The 23,282-nt window shown below is 44.9% G+C and overlaps 1 protein-coding gene across 2 annotated transcripts in view; it reads left to right on the top strand.

The window, feature by feature from the left end:
• Positions 1–2,358: 2,358 nt before the first annotated feature.
• LOC119449406 (allene oxide synthase-lipoxygenase protein) overlaps positions 2,359–23,282 on the top strand; it is a 65,329-nt gene continuing 44,405 nt past the window's right edge. The window contains exon 1 of one of the 2 annotated variants that reach the window (XM_037712576.2): positions 2,359–2,825. Coding sequence is in view for 1 of the 2 variants with exons in the window: in XM_037712575.2 (XP_037568503.1) it covers positions 13,724–13,751 (28 nt within the window). In the remaining variant the exon portion in view is untranslated. Of the gene's footprint in view, positions 2,826–13,584; positions 13,752–23,282 lie in introns of those variants that run through there. The other variant, XM_037712575.2, reaches the window with a different exon arrangement.

Genomic DNA, 23,282 nt, shown 5'->3' with positions numbered 1-23,282 from the left:
TTTATTTTGCTTCATTTTGGTCAGCTAGTGTTCTCGTAATTTAATCACTTTAAGCATTGCCTCATTCATACAAGGTGGTGCGGACAGGTACGCTGCTCTGCGAGATTTGTGCTCTACTTTTACGCATCTTGATTGTAGTAATGAAGCAAACTTTGCGTAGGCTGCCTTAGCATCTGTACCGATGGGACGTAAAAATTGTGTTTCTTAAATTACTCTTGAATCCTCAGCGGGTGAGAGCTATGGCGCTCTGCTGCAGAGCGCGAGGTTACGGCACCAATTCACAGACTCTGCTTCAACCGCAGCATTCTGATGGTGGCAGAATGCTCCTGCATTTAGGGTTAGTGCAAGTTAAGAAACGCCAGGTGGTGGAAATTGTTTCGGAGACCTCCACACACATACGACGTCCCCATTGCCTGTGTGCGGTTTTGGGACGTTAAGCCCACAATTTTGCTTTGACTTCTTTTTATTTTCATGGGACTTCGTGCTTATTATTTGCTCATACCTTTTTCAATGTATATGTTGCATATAAGGGTCCGAATCCACAAAGAGTTTTGTTCGTAAGCCTTGTTGTTCGGTGGTCTTCGCTAATAATGTGTCCAACGTCACGATTGGCTGGATCTTGTTCTTACGAGTAGTTCTCACGTAAGATCATTTTGTGAATAGGGGCCGAGGTGCGATCAGCATGCGTTGGAAAGCGAACAGTGAGAAATTGGTGCCTGAGAATTTCATACGTGCTGTTTCTTTATAACGCAAATAGTAATCACTGCACATACGGCTTCTAACCGTGAGAGAGAGAGAGAGAATTAACTTTATTAATGGTCCTGAAGGGGCCTGGGCACCCCTTACGGGGGCCGGCCCGGTGGCTCCACCCATGTGGGGACTGGGAGTCGGAGCTCGCCAGCCACCTGTTGGGCCTTCTGGACGGCCTGGTGTTGAAGGGCCCTGTCGGGGCTCCTGAGGTGTCTAACCGTGATATTGCCAGAACTCCGTTTCCGTGCCAAAACCACCTCAATACCCCCAACATTCGCCACAAGACACGGTATAGCTGATTTTTGCTTGCTCGAGTTTTAATTTACGTAGAAAGCCTACCGCAACGGCTGTGGCGTTTCGGTGCTGGGGTTGTGACTGCGATGTCCGGCGACGATCGCCGCCACCACATTGCGATGACGGCGTAAAGCAAGAAATCATGCATACGGATATTTAGGCGCATGGCCGATATCGACATGGGAATCTATTTTTACAGTACTTTTACACATACAGCAAGTTTCCATGCCGATGTTATCTGTCACATCGGCATGAAAGTTCTCCAGTGAAGCCGCAAGATATATACTCACCACATTGTTTTTTTGCAGTGTCGCTAACCATAATTATAGGTGAAAAAGCACGTAATGCAGCTATGCGTACATCCTACTTCAGACACACAATCTGTAAACATTTTTTAACTATGCTTGGCTCAGTTATTTATTTTTTGGAAGCGCGCCAGTTGAGCCTCATTCCGGTGAGGAGACAGGTTGCGTGTTCTTCCTTCGCAAGTGTGCGTGACTCCAGAAATATGAGGCACGTGCTGACCTTCAATTACGTTGGCCAAGGGAACGATCGGGCGGGTGAGTTGACTGGCTTTATGCGCATAACTGTAGGCCCGTATACACAATGCACAACATTTAACACATCGTAACGATAAGGTCATGGTAGTGTTGTGTTAGATTACTTTTGTTTTCTAGCTGCTGCCTGAGGCACAGACGTTTTAGGGTAAACTTTGTGCGAACGTAACGTCGTCATCAGTAACACGATACAGCTAAGTTGGGCGACCACCGTGTTTTCCTGGCAGCATGAGCGCACACGTTGGAAACAAGCACGCAAGTAGCGTGGTTTCCAGCCTTGACCGAGGCTGTAAGTGGTGTTGCACGGCTTCCTGTTTAAGCGTCCCGTTTCACACTCAAAGAAGACCGCTAAATGAGCCACACGAGTTGACAATATCGTGCTGTGGTCTAGCTGCGCGCGCGTTGCCCGGAATGGAGCAACCGCGCAGGAGGGCAGGCGTTGAAGAGGGAAAATAACGATGAAAACCGATACAAGTAGCAACGAACTGCAGCACGCTGTTGTAAGAATACCGACAGGCGCGACGTATGCGCGAATGTATCTAGCCAGAGGCAAAAGAGGAGGAGCGGTGAAATTAACGAAGCAAGGGGAGCTATAGAGCGAGTTGTGCGAGAGCAAGGAAGACTGCAAGAGGCGGCGAACCCTCCGAAAGCGAAAGGGAAGACACAGTAGAAAACCGGATCCGGACGTTCTCTCCCACCGTCACAGACGCCTCTGCAAAGGAAATGGGCCCCGTTCTAAAACGTCGCCCTCTGCTGCTGCTGCGTCGTTTCTTGGACCGGACACGTTGCTAGCAGACGACACGCGAGCGTCGGCGTCAACGGCTGCCCCGCTGTGGTTTTCCCGAACCCCGTCGGCCCAACCAGTCGACTCTGTGTACGCTTGCATTCGTGTGTGCTAACGTCAGCGGAAGGGGCTGTTCTCAGCTGTCTCATTCAATCATCAGCTCTCGCAGACTCTACAAGAACGCCACCGTAAAGACCCGGGGAGACACCACGGAAGTGGCATGATGCAGATCATACCCGCAATGGTCTGCGTTATCTCTATTGTCTGCTCGATGAACGGTAGTCCGTAACGGAATGTGATTGACCTTCAAGGTGCTCTGAAGAGTGTACTTATCACAGTGCGACAGCCTCGCGCGCGACCTGTCGCTGGTGACGCTCTGACTGCGAACCTTGGTTAAGCTGCCTCGTGGGAAACATAAAAGATAAGAGAAATTTGAAAAGGTGAGTTACAATCAATTCGTCTTTCCTTTTGCATATCTATTCTAAAATAAAAGCTTTATACTTATCTTTGAATGCGCAGAGCAGCAGTACTATACACATATATGTGGTGTCTTTTTTGAGCAGACACTACAGCTTAGCGAAGCACGCATACTTCGTGGCGGGTTATTTTCTAGCTTTGATAAAGTCCAGGCGGAGTGTGCAAACTCGGTTTCATGCAGTTTTGCACATTGTCTAAAAGTCCAAGAGTGATATTGCCAAGCATTACAGTGAATGCGTCCCAATGGGTGGTATACTATTAGAATCTGTGTTCGTCTTTTGAGACGAGTTGCATTGCAGCTGAAGCGTTGACACTGGGAGCAATCTTGATCCTCTCGGACTTGTATCTCACACGGATTCTGGGCTCCGCGAGTTTCTAAACTTGCCCGCCATTTGCCTGAGATGCTTGTATGTAGTAAACATGCATGAGTGTACTGCCATACATTTATTCTATGACAGCTTTTTACAAGAAATACAGGTTTGCGGGAAGTTGAGCAGATTTTGTGATTATATTTGGCCTAGTGAGCACGGGAAAGGCTGCAATGTATTTTCAATAAGTTTGACATTCGAAATGTATACTAGGCTGCGACACACGACATACGGTTTCAGATCGTTTGCGTAATAGCACCGGTAAAGGGCAATCGAGGCAAATTTGCAAGGTCTCAAGTGCATTGTTAATATTACTCAAGTTTTAAAATAAATATGTGCAAGAAGATGTGGGCCCCTATCAGAGGTGTTGACTATGTGCTTCGACGTGCAGAGAAACAGAGAACAGGAAAGTGGTCAGCTGTTTAATAAAGACATTTCAATAACCGTCAAATTTGTTGTCAAAACTATGTGACTTGAAATAGTATTCGTGATGTTGAGTTCTACCGTGTCGTTGGTCGCGTCTTCGCCGAGTATCAAGCGAGGAAGCGGCGACAGCCGTTGCTTCCGCACGATAACGAATGAGCGGGCGCGCGTCGCGCGCGAATGCCGAGGAAGACGTCTTGGGTGGGACCATCCTGAACGCGTAAACTTTCTCCACTTCCTTTTTCGCTTCTCTTGCACTGCGCGACCAACGTACCCAATGCGAGTGTCAGCTATGCTCGTGTGATATATCCCTTGAAGAAGGAAATGTTTACGGCTGATATCGGACAGAGCTGCAGCTGAGGGGGCAGCGAATAAAAACGAACCGATGGGCTGTCATCCTTTCCGTGCTTCAACACAGCACTGGTTTTTAAATAAACGTGCTTGATAAACACTCGGTGGTCCTTACTCAAGCCCTACACGAGTGGCCCGCTTGGAATTTGGGCGTTCGTCAACTTGGGAAGAGTTAATTGAGCGCAAAAGGAACAAGGAGACGAGAAGGCGCATGGAAAACACGTATGGGAACGCTACGTTCAAAAACAGTCATTATTTCCAAAACCGAGCCGCGTCACAAAGCACTTACAAGCCACCAGTTCCAAAAAGGAGGAAAAAAACAACAACAACGAGCAGAAACAATGGGGAACCAATTTTATACCTTAACGAAAATGTTACTGCATGCGCAATTACTCCAGAAAATTTAAACATGTCCACTGCACTATACATTAGCTTTAGTGTCACGCGGCTTTTAGACATGACAGGTCTAACACTCATATTCATTTTGAAGCTAATTCTGCAGACGGGAAAACGACGCTTTCTTGACCGCATTGACATTCATATTCGCTTTGATGAATTCATTCTGAATTCGTATTTATCTTGATGCAATGTTACAGACGGGAAACTGACGTACTCTTGACCATCTTGAACATTGAATCATCAAAACCTGTCATTTCTACACCTTCCATTCCGATACTGAATTCAAAGTGACTTAGTGCGGATGTCGCTAGTGTGAACATATCTGCTGCCTAAATGAACACGTTGGTGTATGCACTATTTTCTGACACCTTCTTTTAGTTTCATTGCACTGTTTTGCACTATTTCTATCATGCCTACTCTTAAGAGGTTTGTTCAAAAGTTTTATATCTTCAGCCTGGGGACGAGAACGTTGCCACCAACATGACAAGGCTCCTTAATAGTTTCGAACGTCGTTTCAAGCACGTAACACACACACGCGAGAGAGAAAACCACACACGCAGATAATCAATGTGGAGCTAAGAGTCTCGTGGTATTAAGGCGCCGTTAAAACAGTCAGAGAGTCTGTGCCGACCCAGTCTCTCCCGTAGGCGAACCGAGTGACTTGAGCGAGGAGAGTTCGATGTCCCGCGGACGTCGGAGGTTTGAGCACTGGCGTGCGCGGCGAATCGGAGTCGTGTTGATGCACGGCGTTGGCAGAACTTGACCGGCCACATGAAACCTCTAACACAAACTCGGGGACATTGAGACGGAAGCTCTACACTCGGGCCTGGTCACCCGACTCTGTCCAGCGCTGAACTTGGCTGGTTGATTGATTAGGTGGCTTGCCTTTATGCATGGCCTATACAAAGTACGGGAGATTGGTTAGCTGGCTGGTTAGTTTTTCTTTTTTTTTTTTGGGGGGGGGGGGGGATTCTTCCTTCCTTCTTCTTCGTCTCTTCGCCTCACACTCACCATCCGTTTTATTTCATTTCTCCACAACCCCGCCATTCAGGAACTTTGCACGTGAACCACAGTCGTCGTCGTTCTCTTCTGGCGCATCACACACACGCACCATCAGTATTTTACGCGCACCTCACATTCACCGCCGAATAGTCAGCACGTGCCTCACCAACACGTGCCTTACTCGCAAACCAACAAAATTTATACACCGTGCAGAAAACAACCGTAAGAAGTGTATTCAACGTCTATAGACTATCATCCATCAGCGCCAGATTTTAGAAGACATATTTCAAGTACAATGTATTTCTACGTATCATTTGAAAATTAATTATAAAATAGAAGTTGAATAATACATATTATAACGAATGAAATGCAGTCACCGATGATGACGAAATGCAAAAAAAAAAATGACGTTTCAGGCACCCGTACGGATTCCTTGTTCCCATGAGGCGGGCAAGACGTTGCTTATCTATAAGGCAAGATCTGCCTCAAGGAGCACGAATAAACCAATGGCATGTTTCCCTTCGTCCTGCTAAGGTTATCAGCCGTTGTCTGAAGCAGCAGCAATTATGGAGAAGTCGAGTAGCTGGGTTCTTTTCTTTGTTAATTATCTATGCGTTATTCCAGTCTACGTGATCTGCTCCTCGCTTCCCTTTCCAGTCAAATGTATATGTTTTCAAATAAATAATAATAATAATAATAATAATAATAATAATAATAATAATAATAATAATAATAATAATAATAATAATAATAATAATAATAATAATATGCCTTCACGTGGTCCGCAATCGCGTTGGACTGATGCGTCTTCTTGCATTCCGCTGGTGCTATTTAATCTCCACGTAAGCTTTCCTGTTCCTTTGATTTAAACGTCATTGCAGCCGCCACATGGGATCTTACATATGGCACCAGGAAAACTCTGATCAGGTAGCTTGACCTTCACATTGATAAGCTTGTTGCTCATTTTGCTTGTTGGCAAGTGGATAACTCGGAGATCGTATCTACCGAATGATCTTGCTAGGGCGTCGCTAACGCCTTTTGTGTGAAATATACCGGCGCGGTATAGCGAGATGTTCAAGGGGCTTGGGATGACCCTGGATGACGTTTCGTTTCTTCCTGTAAATAAAAAAGTCGGGGTAGCCATTGACATCGCGTAATTAAAGATGATAACACTGACCGCTTGTAAGTAATTGGGTTGCAGGAAGGAATATCCAAATAGCGCCAAATGTGTACATTTTTTTCACTAGACCGTGAAACATAATTTTTGTGTTTTTTGACATGGTCGGTGAGTGCATTTTATTCTAACACGTTTCCGAACCAGACGTATTTCCGTCGAACGCTTGACTGCAAACAATGCATACGTTGTTAGAGTAGATTAGGGACGGAAGGATGTTGTATATTAATGCGGCGAACTGGGCGTGTTGCTACAACATTTGAAAAGACGACAGCGCAAAAAAAAAAAGAAAAAGAAAGAAACGAGACGAATCAGCGTTCGTCCTCGTCTCCGTCCGTGTCTTTCTTTTGTGCTGTCGCCTTTTCAAATGTTGTACACGCCCCACAATACACATACTCAGCATGTATCTTCAACAAGGCTTACGCATGACGTGCACAGGTTGAGACGCACACTATAAAAATAACTTACTCTCTGTAGCAGCAAGTATGTGAAAGCGTGGTAGAAAAAGATATACTATACTTTGTGGGAAAGACCGGGTATACTGCAAATTCCGTATCGCTGGCCTCGAATTTTTCGTTTCTCGCTCTGTGTCGAGAACCTTATGTAGTATGTGTTTGACTATTCTGTGCATTTATCATCATGCAGTTGGTGCTGATTTATCCTTATTTATGTCGTACTTCTTTGTAGGGAGGTAATTAGCTTATTGCGCTGATTTCATATGGCTTCTACCGCTACTGGGAACTGTTTACGCTGGGAGCGTTATATCGGCAATGAAGGGAGGGACATAGCACGAACACAGTATGTATGTATTTTGTGTAAGTACACACGTTTTAATAGGGTACAGCAGAGCTAATGAAGCTCCTATCGTCGAGGTTATCCTACATTTCTTTGTGATGTCCAAAATAACATTATTAATTTTATTTTTGTTGCCGGAAGTCACTACCGATGCCACTACCTAGTGATGTGCGAATATTAATTTTTGAGACCGAATCGAATGCAAATCAATAGTACCAGCAGTTAATCGAATCGATAATCGAATAGTTTACGAATAATGAACAGCCTGTATAACAAATAAGCTAAAACAATGTTCACATCATAGTATCTTTAAAATTATTCAGTTTGTGTCATTTCGTAGTACGTTATGAATCATTGTTTAATAAAAGCACAAATGGAGCATTAGGAGCAAAAAAACAGTTTCTTCGAAGGCTCTTCACAGAGCGCGAATGATCGGTGTATAGCCTGTAGATTATGGCTCTATGAGCGACGTAGCCTGCTCCACAACGTTCTCATGTTCTATGTCTATACTATGCCCACGGGGGTTGAAATGTACCGTACATTTGCTCCAATCTTATGTTTATTTAGGCACAGTTGACGTTTTTAAATATTCGAGAAGTATTCGAAAAATAATGGCATATACGAATAGAACACTATTCGATTCGTTATTCGAAAATTTCGAATATCGTACCCCGCTGGCACTACTGTGTGTGTGTGTTTTGCTTTTTTTTCCTACTTTTTTTTTTAAGCGCTGTGCTGTTCACACGCCAACGAACGGGAATCATTAACGCTATTGATAGCCTCGCTACCCCGAAGTCCTCGTGGCGAAGTCTAGTGCGTCAGGATTTGTGATGTCGGTTGACACCTACAAACAAGTTCGGTTGGCACGAGCGGATGTGGTTATACCCTGAACTCTCGGGAATAAGCAAGATCGAGACGCGCATGGTTCACTCCGGTTTGGCGTGAGTGACCTTCTCGCGGATGCTCCCATGGAGTATAGAGTGTCAGCCGGGGCAGCGTCGTCGTTCTTTCATTCGCAGCGAGCTACTCAACGGCCGCCCTACCGATTGTTGTCCGTCCTGGGAAAGCCCCCGAGCTGGCGTTTACCTTGACACAACGTTCGCGGTGAATGTACCCCGTAATGCCTTCAAGGTCTCTGCGCACACCCCTTGTACCCTCTGTGTTTGATCAGCCGCCCGGCCTTTAGGCGTCTTCGTCTTTACCGACATCATTGTGCATTCGTTGCTAACTCACCTTTGTTCTCTTTTCTGTCCCCCTAATGTTGCAAAAGCTCAAAGCGTATGATTTTTTCATCTCATATTAGAAAGGACGTCAGACAGACTGAAAGTAACGCAGTACTTGTGATTGTACTGTACGAAGAAGACTGTGATAGTCATAGAAATTAGGTGGTAGTTAGCAGTTAATTGCTGTAGTCCAGGTTAGAGCACTGCACGGGCCCCGGCTGGCCCGAAAGCCCGGGCCGGGAAAAGCAATTTTTTGGCGGCCTCGTCGGCAAATACAGTGCACCGCGGTAGAGTGCACCACTGTAGAGTGCACCGCGGTAGAGTCCACAATGCCGACTCCCGATAAATTGCCCGGAGAAGACCGGCAAGTGGTTGTGATGCTTCGGTCCCTTGTAAATACCCTTCGTATACTCTTAAGCAAGCTGCATACTCCGTCAGCGCCAAGTGCAGTGCAAGTACTGGATGTTCTTAATCCAGTGCTTGCAAGTGTCGAGTAAGCCCCATGGCTCACCCGCCGCCTCCTATTCACACAGCGACCACTGGCCCTTGGTTCATTTCAGATGTCTACAACGCACATCACCAGCTATGGGACTTGACTTTGGTGTCATGATGCTTCGCTGCACACACAATGCTCACTCTCTTCCTCTTTTCCTCTTTTTATTCCCCCTTTCCCTTACCTCTTGTGTAGGGTAGCAAACCGGACGTTCGTCTTGTTGACCTCCCTGCCTTTCCTGTCTTCGCTTTCTCTCTCTTTTGGTGGCCTCGGGCCCAGCCCGAGCCCGACCTGGGCCCTTTCACTGATGAACCTAGGGCGGACCTTGGAACATATACCCTTAATTCACGAATTACGACCGACTGTAGATGAATGCATGAAATTTACATAATTTTATGCCAAGGTGCTGCAGACTCCTTAAGCAGCAAGTCAAGGTAGTAGAATGATTCTTTCTGCATTTTCTTATGCGTCACCAGAATTAAAGAGTGATTAAATATCTAATTATTGTGCACTCAGTAATCATACGTTCTTCATAAAAAAGAATTTGTTCAACAGAGCGAAGTACTTGCACAAGTTAATTATTGGTTGCAAGCATTACTAGAAAGATAAAGAATTTTTTTTTGCAATTGCTACAGAAACGTCCCAAGTGCCTTCTCCGAAGCAGCCTTTGGTAGCGATAGATTTCCCTCAGAAGTAAAATGAAGGCACTTGAGGTAAGCAGAACGTTCAATTTACCCTAAGCTTAAATTTTGTAGTCTACTCCTTGCCACAGCTGCACAGAAAGGGCAAAAATAGGTCGCGTCCATTAATGTGTTCACCGTAACTGAAGGGGATATGCTCTGCATGTAACCGAGGTATTCTGAGCAAAGCTCAAGTGACAAGTTTGGACAACAGACTTTTAATTACCTTAGCAAAGAAAATAAAAGCGTTGTAATTCTTTTTGTTTCATTTCTTTTTGTAAAATGTTTTATGATTTTCTTTGTTACTACAAAATCAAGGTTTGTTCTCGCGAAAAAAAGTAAATATGCAACAAAACTCTCTGAATACGGCCTGACTGTTACTGCTTTTTGCGATTGAACTATTTCATCGGTCTCGATACGAATATTTTATTGCAAATGCGTCATTTTCTGCCTTTTTTTATTTATTGCAACATATTGACGATTGCTTTATGGTCCCCGCACTACACATAGTGGGCACCCGCCGTGGGCTATGGTGTCGGGCTGCTGAGCACGAGGTCGCAGGATCGAATCCCGGCCACGGCGGCCGCATTTCGATGCGGGCGAAATGCGAAAACACCCGTGTACTTAGATTTAGGTGCACGTTAAAGAACCTCAGGTGGTCCAAATGTCCGGAGTCCCCCACTACGGCGTGCCTCATAATCAAATCGTGATTTTGGCACGTAAAACCCCATAATTTTTTGGGCAGCTTCCGCTTTAACAGATTTCACCGTGTTCTTCACGAGCCTTAAATTCATGCATGGGAATTGCTTCGCATGGACTAAGATGGGTTGGTAGGGCCGTGCATTTCTCACCTTCATTTTTCTCGTACCTAAGGTAGAATATGCGCGTTCAAGCTTTCAGCTACTTTTGCGTATAAAATATGAAGCTCTTTCTTGCTGTAAGGGCTCCTTACAAGATCCATTTTACTGCGATAGCAATTAGGACAAAGTAGGGGCGCTATTGCCGCCACCGTCATGCGGTGACACGTATGCGTAGCCCGCACATGGAGGGCTGCATTTTGCAGCAAAAGTGTCAAAGTCAAGCCACCCGCACACAGAGTATAAGACCGGCACCGCTAGTGCTGCATCTTCTTCCGCGTGTGTAAGAAGACGGATCGCCTTCGCGCTTTGCTTAATCGACTCTGCCGTAGCCAGGGCAGCGTTTTGCTCTTCTATATGCATCTGCCATGAGTGTTGTGTGCGCACACATTAGCGTTCCTACTGTGGCAAGTAGTCTGCTTACCTCACTGTCGTGCATACACTGGTCTGGGCGGAAATCGCAGTAAGCGTCAAGCTGAATCTAGCGCTGCCAAGCGTGACAAGTCGTCCGTGTCTGTCTCATCTCGTGCCCCATCGAGGTGCGACGCCAGTGACGCCGTCGCCAACATTCCTCACGCGACTGCCAAGTGGCGCGGCAGGTCAGCGGACGCTGTTCCTGCTGTTCCTGCTGCGTAGCAGCGGTAGTCTGCGTATAGGGCCATGCATATGGCGCCTGCGCGCATTGTCAGAACAGCGTGCGAGGAGCTAGAGCACAACGCTAAACCTGGATCGTTATCGCTGTCCATGCGATCGCCTTCTGGCGAAAATCTCTTGTATTTTACGAGTGCGTATAATTCTTGGGGTTTACAACATAACGTGTAGAAAAGTTGTGTACCCTAGTGTGCAATAAAATGGGCCTTGCCTGAAAATTTTGACCCAGGTCTTGCTCCTGTCGGCCTTCTCAGGTAAGCTATACACGTGCGATGTCGGAAAAGTTCGGAATGTTTTATTGCCACTGCATGTAGTTTTATTGTAATGTCTTAGAATACACCACCAAAGCCAGGACAGTTTTAAGGCATGTATATAAGTTCCTCCGGCACGGGCGGGCCCGTTCCTATAGTCGTGAGCCTGGACTGGGCGTGATCGTGCAGGCAAGGTCCGGGGCAGGGCCCAGGTCGAAACATTCTGCCCCTGCAGTCCTCTAGTCCAGGTATTATATAACAGCGTTAGGTGCGCTATATGTCCACAAAATAAACAAGGCGGTAACTTTCGTAGCTTTGAATATTGCTGGCGTGACTGATACCAATGTTCTAAAAAAAAAAAAAAGGCCAAACGTGGGAGAAGCTAGCTACGAAAAATTTGGAGCAAATGCCGCATGATTTCTTAACTCTGCACAAAAAAAATAAAAAAAATACAGACATTGAAATTACTTTAGCTATGTCTCAGACTTTCTAATGTGCTCGGATATGAAATATTATTTACAGCTTACACGAAATCATCGGAGTGCTTACGCCAGTTTTGCGAAAGTAATATTCACAATTTATTGGTATAATTGGGACTCGTATATAACATGTTAATTTTGTTGTCTTGATATGTCCCACATGGTGCAGTTAACATAACTGTGAGATCCCTTTTCAAACACGAGGTACAGTGTTCTAAGAACGATTGTACTTTTTTAATACTTTCTGGCTTTTTGCATAATATTGATGACCCAAGTTATATTCATGTATGCACTAGACCTCATCAAAGTTAGTTTATTAAATGTTATAATAAACCAGTTCGTTGTTTTAATGTGTTTCAATAGGATACCTCCAAATTTCTTTGTATTCATGTTTCGATAGTAAACCTTCAAAGGTGAATATTCCTCTTATGAAAAAAAAAAAAAAAAAAAAAAAAAACGTGTCCCAACTGGATGACACTCACTCTGTAAGAGGTGTAATGCGGCATTGACTATTGGTTGTCTGATTTCAAATTTTCACTGGATACGACCCTGGTCTAACCAATGTAAGTGAAAATTGTTGTCGTTGTTTTTTATTAAATGATAAGATGCTGGGAATATGAGCAACCAAAGGGCGGGCTATCCCAATCCAGAAAAAACATTCCACCGACTAATGAATGCCAACAAAAAAAGGGAAGTAATAAGAGGGAGAGATAAACGGGATGGGGAAGGCAGGGAGGTTGACCGGACAAGATTCTGGTTTGCAAAGTGATAAAGAACCAAAGGCAGAAAAGAAAAAAAAATGCGGAATAGTAGAACATCGCATACCTCAGGTATATCACACTCTTCTATATGCATAGCCGAAGCAACAGTGTAATTGCAGAATGAAGGTATTCGTATTAGGGGAAACTCGATGTTTTAGCATGCAAACTGTGCCACTGCGATCGAGTTGTCCGTTCTACGATTTGCTTCATGAACAGCGGTTTGCCGTAATACATATCTAAGCAGCGTCGTTGAAACCTTTGGCCATCTCGGACTAAGTCCGATTGCCTGGCCTTGGCAGTTAATTCGCGCTGCTGCACAAGGTAGTCAGGCAAGCTAGAGGTATTTGCGCAATCCAAATACGCGACAGGATTGCAACTAGAGAGAAAATATTCAGCCTTCATTGAAGTTGCTCTCAAATTTACAAATGGGGTGAGCACGCCAACTCACTACTCAAGTTCGACCACATTCACTCAATCACCGATGAGAAAAATATTAACGTTCTTCGAAGGGTATTTCACGAAAAGGAATGCGCAGTGAGCTTGCTCCCGGGAAACTGTTATCTAAGCAATGGTCTTGGAAAAACAGTCGCAAAGCTCGCGATTGTTTGTATTGGAAATGCGCCTTACTCACGCCAGGCGGTGCTTTATGCCAGCGCACACTATAGGGAGCCTTCATACAATCTGCGTTGTATGAAGACTCCCTGTAGCGCACACACAGGCCGAACAAAGACAAACAAAACTCGGGCGCCGCGGCGGACCGATTTAGAAGCTAGCGTTGCGGAAGAAGAACGTGGCTGGAAGTGTACTGCCGTCAGTCGGACGAGTGAAGCTTCCAACTCTGCGGAAAATTACGGAACGCAGCCAGCCGGTAAAGCTGCTGAGGCCCGCTGCCGTGCGCGAAGTGATCTGCGATATATTTCGCACTCACACCACTTCATACCGGTGGCCGAAACCATGGATCCAGAGAAGGAGCAAGGGATCAGTGAGAGATTTATACTTCCTTCAACAGCCTTGCATTTTGTTGCTTGCGGTTGTGCTTGTTATTGGCTCTGTAGACGCAGGGTTCAGACACACATTTACTCCCGACTCCCAAGTGCCGCTTACCTTTCATTGAGCAAATTGCGCGCTTTGATCGGCCATCAAATGAAATAATACTGTGCCGAGATTACAGCGCAGTAATGTTGCAGCATAAAATGAACGTGGTGATAACGTGCGCAGCCCGAGGAGGCTCAAAAAAATTGCGCAGTCAATCCGAAAATATATTGGAAACGCTGTTCATGTGGCTGGCGCTTTTTTTGCACGCCGCGTTAGCTATTAGTGACTTATTGCGTTGCACTGCTGAGCCCGACGTCACGGGTTCGATGCCAGCCCCGGTGGCGGCGCGTCGCCACAAGCACTGCACTTGAAGTCCGGGGATACAGCTTTACGAGCGACCATTCTTTTCTGACGTGCAACAAAACCGCCACCGTAAAAACAATGAAAGTAATCACCGCAGCTCGCATAGCAAGGTTCATGCCTCGTAAATTTAGGCGCGATGAGTTAAATTGATTAAGTATAGATATAAGAAGACGAATACGTTAAATGGCAGTGTGATATTTGGTGACGACATTACAGCAATATAGTTCCTAACAATAAAATTCTTTTACGTGTCATGCTCCTACAGCTTCTAAATACTTCGCGCTTTCAAACACGTAGTCTTATTGACTGATGAAAGGACATACGTATTAATAGATTACGAACCAACATATTAGTAATTGCTTTACTATACGAAATTACCCTTGCTCTTTTCGTGGCATTTGCTCCGCCTAATTGACTCAGTCATGTACATTGTATTTCCGTGATTTCAACATCTTTTCCTATTTGATGGGCTGCGAGATATCGTTTGTCACAGTTACATGAAATCACTGGGTCCTTGAGGAACCGAGTCAGCTGCAGGAAAATTTTCTTTACATATCTTTTTGATCCTCGAGGGAACAACAAACTTTTCGGGACACTTCAGGTGCACGACATGAGCAGCTCCGCCAGTGACCAAATACGATATATACTGCGTGCTATAGTTTAGAGTACACAATGTATAGCAGGTATATTGAAACAGTTGCTGCGTGTCAACGATGGCTTGAAAGGAATATTCTCAATCAAAACCTTAGTCTGTGCTATTTGGTTTATTGCTTCAGCAGATATGTCAACGGCGCGAAACTACCAAAATGGCAGGTATAACAGGAACCACATATAAAACACACACAAACACACAGTGGCGCCCCTGTGTGTGCGTTTTGTATGCCTCCTATTCCTCGATCCTGTCCTTATCTTAGTTTAGCATCGTTGACATATCTCTTAGATACTTGACGAGACCGGCAGAGCGGCGAAGAGCAGCGACCCATCTTGTAACGCCACGCCATAGCGAATGCAGGCGTTGCGCGAAGGAGGTAGTGCATGGGGATGATGCGCCTTTAAAACATGGCACACACCAACAGTGAGGGATGGGTCAAGAATCGGGTGGTTGTACGCTTAATCAATAACTTAAAGGAGGCAAAGGACTGTCACTTCTTCAGCTCTCAAAGTTATACACATGGCTGGGGCGGCATGATTTCACTTTGCGGGATATCTCTTTCAGCGCGCACTCCCTGTACGAGCCAGTGGACAGCATGTCCATCGCACCAAGGTGGCGTCGCGCTGGACTCTACCTGACGCAAAAGTGAAAGCATCGTTAAATGTGATCGGCCGAGAGTGCGGCTCCTGGTGCGCTACAAGTCGCACTCTTCGGGTGGTTTGCTATAAAGTCCTTTGCTTCAGCTGCAAGTGTCTTTAAACTTGTTATCGACGCGTCGTTCGCACAGAGCGCACCGTGCAAAACTGACATCGGTGTCATTCCCGCCAACCCCCAGCCAGAAAGAGACCCAATGAAGGTCACTAAAATCCCAGTGGTAACCGGTTCTCAAAACTTCTTCCCGTACTTGAGAACAGTGCAAAAGACGAATACGAATGAGAAAAGGGCACAAACACGGCGTTTATTTTCTAGTCTCACTATTACGTGTCCTTTACGTGCTTTGCAAACATAGAACCTAGCCAACTATCCCAAGCCAAAACTTCACGGCGGCGCCTTGCCGCAGCGCGCTGTGTTGCGTTCAGATGGAATTCTGGGGCCGAATACACAAAGCTTTTCATTCGGGAGTGCCATTGGCCGGCCGCCTGCACTAATGATATGTCCAGCATCCGGATTGGCTGACATTTTCTCTTGCGAACAATTCTAGCGTAAGAGCTTTTTGGAAATAGGGGCCCTGATTCGCAAAAACGCAAGTCATCCCACTGTTTCAAGTTCTTTTTTTCCCCTAGCTGTAATTTATGCATAACAAAATCTAGTCTGCTACAGGCTAAAATGGCCCAGAGAGCGGCAACTTCATGCTCTGCCAGGACAGTAATTACAACGCTCACTTGAAGGCGATAACATCTAGAAACCTTATCGGAGGTCTCCATCAGAGTCTTAAGAAACTGAGATATTATCGGAGAGCCCTGTAAAAAATTTAAATCTTTGCACACTATTCTGCAGGAAAAGGATCGGCTGATAGCAAACTGTATCTACCATAATATTTTGTGACGCTATTCTTGGTGTCTCGTTATATAAAGTCACTTGTCTAAAATGAAAATTAGTTTCTTTGGGCAGTCACCATCGTTGCCATAGTTCCGGTACAGCTAATTGGGAAAAATTTTTGGAGCCACCTTAGTCAGTGCATGGACACGTGTCAAACATCTTTTTTGTTTCTTTGTGTTCTTGCGTCTCTTACGGTATACTGCACATTAAGCGACCTGCCAATAACTTTATTTTGAAGCATATATTTCGGACCAAGTTACATGATCACCTTCTGTAGTCCGATTGTGTCGTTTACAATTGATCATTGAAATCGACGGCAAGCACACATGTAAAGCTCTGAGGATTTATAAGCGAAAAATAAACAACATTTTCACGCACATGCGTCACAGTACCAAGAGCGACATAATAAGTAAGAGCACCGGACGTGTCGCAGAATTAGAGTGTCTCAAGATTGGCTTTAATGACAATCTTGATTACGACAAAGTGCCGCCAGGCAATGGCCGTTAATTGGTGTTTCTTGCTCTCGTTGGGAGCTTCGCGCGCAAGACCGAGTTGGACTCCCACGCATCTAGAGTTCCAGCAACGATGCACGACCTAAACTGTTGTGTTGTAGGCTTTTTATGTCATGTCATTGAAATATTCTTATGCTCTTTATACTACTGAAGTATTAAAGCGCCAAACAGACGACACAAGAAGAGTCACGGACGAGCGCTTGTCCGTGTCTCTTCTTGTGTCGTCTCTTTGGCGCTTTAATACTTCAGTAACATGCACCAACTAGCCCAACAAAAAGTACTGCTGCTTATGCTGTTGCAATGACTATTTAAATAGATGCATGCTAAATGCAAGTGCCAAGTGCACTGAAAGCGCAATCCCCCCCCCATCTCCGATCTGCCAGTGGGCGAAACTCAAACCGCTCCAAATTTTATTGAAGTATTCAGTTACAACATTTTCTCGTATGAGGCGATGGATACCAGTCATTAAAGTCAAGATTTCCTTGCCTTATATCCAGCCACTTGGCGTGCGCTGCAGCTGCTGACTGGTGTTGATGTCTTGCCGACACAACTTGAGTGTATGGTAATTACACATGCTTCGTAGCCTCATAGCGAGACTGAGCTCGAGAGCGCTTCATTGTTGTTCGTCTTCTGCATTGTGATGCGTCTTCCGACTCGATGCGTATGGTTTGCGGATGATGAACGGAAACATATTGTAAACCAACTAGTGGAAATCGGTAATATGTAACTTAGGTCCCTACACGTCCCCCTTACAAATTCCTGATTTCCCGTAAATATTAATTATTGGGGAACCATGGTTAATATTGAGAAACAGACCCAACGCGGTCATTGCTTGGAAGTAATTTTTAAAGACGTTCTGTGCAAATTGTTCAAAAGCATGCGATGGCAGTGGGTGTGCTGAGAAGAGTGTCGTTAAAGGGACAACCTGCTGGTCATTATCGTATATTTTGTGAAAGACGTAGATTAGAAAATGAAAGATCGCGGCATATTTTATCCAAAAGCTAGCACGGCCGAAGTATTATCCCTGCTATTTTTCTGCTGGGGAACATCGATCAAACTTTGATCATTGCTAAAAATGTCTTCTGAAAGAAACGTTACAAACGGGACACGTACCATGTGGACGAAAGTGTATAACTTAACATGAATTTCTAGAAGGATCAGTAGCAACGCCACCGACATAGCAAATTCTCACCCGCTATTAAATGCACCTTCGTGCGCTGTGAAGAGTCCTCTCGTGTTGGGGTTATGAGACGCTTTTATTATTATCGCGCTCGTCGAAACAACTTCAACACAAGCGCTCCGGCAAAGCCCGAGTGTTTTGTGCGATGAACTGCGACGCAGTAAGTGTGCACCACGTGACGCAGGAATGCTGGCACAATGGTGTCACACAGCGCACATCGCGGCAAGGCGCACCACTTAGAAGGCCAGTTGGTGGGCCTCCATTGTCTTTGACGCCCCGCTTTTGTTCTCGCTTGGCGCGACGCGCTGCTCCTGTGGCGTCTGCATCCGCACTTCGTAATTGCTCTCTGGCGCGCAACACACGCTCCATACAGAAACGCGTGCTCGGCTAGTGTGTCCTGTATATTTCCGTCTTGGCGGAATGAATTAAATTGTATAGTTTCACGTCTCGAAATTGTATATTTGGTTATTAGAAACGGCGTAATGCAGGGCCACCGATTACTTCTGACCACCTGGGTTCTATAAGGGACCTGAAATTTTAACATAGTAAGAAAACGTCGCCGATCTGTAGAAGAGGCTATTGTGAATATGTCACCCAATATTATTGCACCTCACGCAGCAAGAAATTTAGAATCCCCTGCCAAGAACAGTGAAAAATCGCTTGTTCCCTCCTTCGCAATGTCTGCATGCAGCTACGTCGCAAGTAGCGAAGCCCACCAACAGCTATTGGCTGATTTCGTGATCGCAAGAACATTCTCAGTAATACTATTTTTGATGTTTTTAGTAAAATAAATAAATAACGTGTGTTTCTGCGATCTCAAGAAGAGCGAAAAATAACTTGACTTTTGCACCGCCGGTCTACACACGACAGCTGCGCGTAACGGCGTCGCAGATGGCAGCAGCGGCGTGCTGCGTATAGCGTATACCGCGGCCGCCACGGGGTGCTTCGCCGCCGAGACGCTCAACGTTTGGCCAGGGCTCGTTGCCCTCTCTACCGTGTAGCGTCCAGTGCGCTATTGGTGCGATAAATGCGTCTAACTCCGCTTATAATACAATTCGACAAGGCAGGAGATTCGTGAGGCGACGCCCTTTAATAGTAAGAACATTCTACGATCAGTTAGAAAAGTGTTTCAGGAATTCTTTACCGTGCCCACAGCACGGCACATCAGCGTTTTTGCATTTCCCGCTCATCGAAATGCGCTCGCCGCGGCCGGGAGTCAAACCCGCGAATTCATCCTCAGCAGCAGAGCGTCATAGGCACTGCGCGTCTGTGTCGGCTATGTTCGCTGAATGACTGATGTCTTGTTCGAGCGAGATGAAATAACGAGTGAAAGGACAGCACACTTGTGCGAACTTGCAGAATCACAGCCCAATTTCAGGTGAAGCTGTTTCTTTCGAGCAGTTAACTTACGAATATTAGTTGCCTGCAATTAAACCGGATACCTTAAAACGTCGCCTGCATATCACTAGGCCGTTTGAAACCTTGCCCGGCATATAACCTTTTAACGTTTCGAGCACTTATAAAATAGTTTCTGGGGTATCACGTGGCAAAACGACGATGTGATTTGTGAAGCGCGCCGTAGTAGGAGACTGTATGGATTAATTTTGACCACCTGGCGTTCTTTAACGTACCCCTAAATCTTAAATCTAAGTATACGAGTGTTCCTGCATTTTGAACACTTGTTAGGAAATGTTATACAGAAGCAATAATTCATTCGCACGTAATTTACATCGAGAGAACATTGGCTGCCATGTTCGTCCCTTATCGCTTCATTGATTTCGGCGGTATTCATAGTTCTACCAGTACCAATACAGCGGGATAAATTCTGCGTTGTTCGTAAAGCACGCTTACAGCACTCTGTATGTCTTGCATACGTAATGTACTGCTGAGGCTGCAATTATGCCACACACTTTGAACTTCGCCTATATATTATGCATAACGTGTTCCTAATTTTAAACAAATATAAACTAGCTGTCTTGTTTAGTTCATTGATGAGACCGGCGAAACCAACTACGAGCCTCGTATAATGCCTGAAAATAGAAAACCAACGGTGGTTCACTAACTATTTGCAACGCTTTTAATTCAGCCAATAAAGTGAAACTTTTCCCACACATTGCACTTAACAATAAAACTTCGGTTGGGGCTAATTGGTACATAGTATTTTAAGTTGAAAATAAATTCAATGCAAACATCCGGGACAAACCACAAAGCAGGGACGAGACAGGCACTCGTGCTGGCTTGTCTCGCAGCGCCAGTGCTTGTCTCATCTCTTCTTTGTGATTTATCCTGGTTGTTTGCGCTGAATTTGTTTTCTTTTTTCCCTTAAAGTACTTAACAAGTCCCATTTTCACAGAATTTGTACTTGGAACCTTATACAGTTGCGTTAACATTCTGGGAAACATTGCATATATCGGCGGCATGACAATTTGGAACTCTTGAATATGTAATTTTGTACAAAGGCCTTACTTAATCTATAAAAATGAAACATTTACCGTTCATCTCTTAGAACGTGCTTCCTACTTCAATCAAATCGCATAATTCACCGATGAGACCGGGAAAACTAACGACGCGCCTCGTACAACGCAGGGAAATTGGGAGAAAAAAATACTCAGTCATAATTTTTAAAGCACAGAATTACTCTACACAATTGAAACTTTCGGTACACGTCATTCATGACATGACCTCCATTTCCTGGAAATATGAATGTGATGGCGCTTGTGGTGCTCCATGGTAAGCGGGGAAACTTTGTGGGCGTTTCGCACCACAGCTCTAAACAGGCTGGAAACAAAGGTTTAGCCATTTTCATTTTACGCCTGATTACCACGCACACTAGAGATAGGCGAAAGGTGAGATTGTAATTGATATAATAAAACCCGATTAGCTCAAGCAGGTTAAGTTATTATTTGTTTCCATTTCATTTTCAAAAGGATCCATTAAAAATTATCATGAACATCGATCAAAGGAATTCCCAGCAATGTGATTACGTACGGGCATAAATAGAAGGTGCAATACTACAAGAGATCGGAAAGAAAAATTGAAAGTTCACTAGAAATGGAATACGAATCGACTATGTTGCTGGGATAAAGAAGTTAAGGTTTAAATAAGGTTAAACGTAATGCATCGGAAGAGCACGGAAGAACTAAACAGGCTAAACTGCCACAAGTAAACACATCATCATCATCATCATCATCATCATCATCATCATCATCATCATCATCATCATCATCATCATCATCCTTCTATACATATATCGGCAGTTAAAATTAGTGGCTCAAGTTCAAGTCCAGATATAAATAAACAAGTGCATATATGGGAAAGAACTAAGACAACACCAAAAAATGTTACATGAAAGAATTAGCACCAGATACTGAAACAGAGCCGGACTGAGTTACAGAACGGCGAATAGACTGGTGGGAGATGACGCGATGAGGTTGCTTTGCCGGAAGTTTGTGCGTCGATTGCTATCGGGAGAGAGCAGTCGAAGGGAACACTGGTGTTCACAGGAAAAATGTAGGCGCTTGTGGTTCCTCCTCTCCCCCCCCCCCCCTTATTTTTTTCTACACACTGCCACTCCCTGGGAGGAATTATTACAGAAGTGGAGCTTAGAATAACCAAAATAAATACAACGACAATTAGCACAAGCAAGAATACATTTGTTCAAACTTGCAAAAAAAAATGTGTATATAAAAGTCAGATAGCATGCAGAGTGGATATTACTATACTCACGGACAACTTTCTGTGGCAATGAAGGGAAAGTTACGGAGACAGAGTGCTCAAAACTGAGAACGCTTCTGAAAAGAGTCCCGTGTTTATATCCACGTTAGTTTAGGATGGGGAAGAGAAAACATAAACGCGTTATTAGCAACAGTTAAATAAGACAGAACACGCCATTGAGTGTAAAAGTTTGCCTATTTTGCGGTTCTTCCCTTCTGCGTCTCAGCTAACGCGAAACCGTCGCACGTGGAAGCTGCGTCGATTCAGCGTATGTTCTGAGCAACCAAAAGCACGGTCAAACGCTGCCGGACTGCTTGACACTTGTGCAGCAGCCACGTGCCCGTAGCTTTCCCTTCATTGCCACAGAAAGTTGTCCGCGAGTATAGTATAAGCGTAGAAGTTTACATAAGAGTACACACTGAAACAGCCTAAACAGAAGAAAAATATGATCAAATACAACAATGTGAAAAGTGTCAAAAACAAAACAAATTTTGCAAGGATAGGGAGAACATCGTACAGAATGCAGCTTGCAAGCTCATCAGGATGGATGAATTACACCAGAGGTAGCACTGCCTTTTCTGCCAACTGTAGAGATTTAGGGAATATGCGCTGCTGGTGCTTTAAACCGGTCATTCGAGTCCCATATGAATCTCTGAAAAAAAATGAGTAAGAGAGTGTGTTGTTCTTGCAAGAATATTCTATCAGTGCGAACGCATTTGTGTGACTTGCTTCTCTTGTTTGCGTAGTTTCAGTGCATCTTTGTATTCCTTGTATATTAAAGCAGTTCTGAAGTAGCATGTATAAAAACTTTAGGCGATTAAGTTTAGCTCGACTATGGAGGGTAGATAATTTTGTCGCAAGATCAATGCGCCGATAACAATATAAAATTATTATAGCCTGCTTTCACTACACGTTTTTAAGCCCGTTTATACCACTAATTGTGAATGTGAACCAAATTAAATTAGCTTATTTTAGGACTAGCCTGACGTGCGCGACTTGCTAAGTGTTGAGTGTCATGGGTACAATGTTTGATGGAAATATCACCAGTTTATTCTGCCAGTGGTGGGAGAAAGCGCGTATTTGATCCTCAGTGGTGGGGAAAGCGCGTATTTGATCCTCAACCCACGCACCAGCCAGTAACGTACTGCTTGCACTATCGTGTAGAGGTATATCAACATTATTTCTCGTATATGCTTCGCCATTCAATGTTGGGAAGCAGAGGGGCTGCATTAGTTATGAACGCATCGCGTGCGTACTCGCTACGTTTTCACAATAAAGATGTGGAATGGAAATAATGTGCGCAAGTGTGCAATGGCAGACGCACGTAGACAAGCACGACCACGCAGTGCTTATTCGTCCGTGTACTACTCTGTAAGTCCGGTGTTTCCTGTCCACGCATCCTTATTTCCTGCTTGAAACATTCATGACTAGCGCGACAAAACAAAACAAAAGCCACACACACATAATAAAGCAGCCGTTTCGCCCAAGCAAAGCTGAGGCGTGAGCTCTGGCGTGGCG

The sequence above is a fragment of the Dermacentor silvarum genome, chromosome 4, assembly GCF_013339745.2.
Source record: "Dermacentor silvarum isolate Dsil-2018 chromosome 4, BIME_Dsil_1.4, whole genome shotgun sequence".
Taxonomy (NCBI): Eukaryota; Metazoa; Arthropoda; class Arachnida; order Ixodida; family Ixodidae; genus Dermacentor; species Dermacentor silvarum.
Note: the sequence above shows the minus strand (reverse complement) of the source record. Positions and strands in the feature narration are given on the sequence as shown.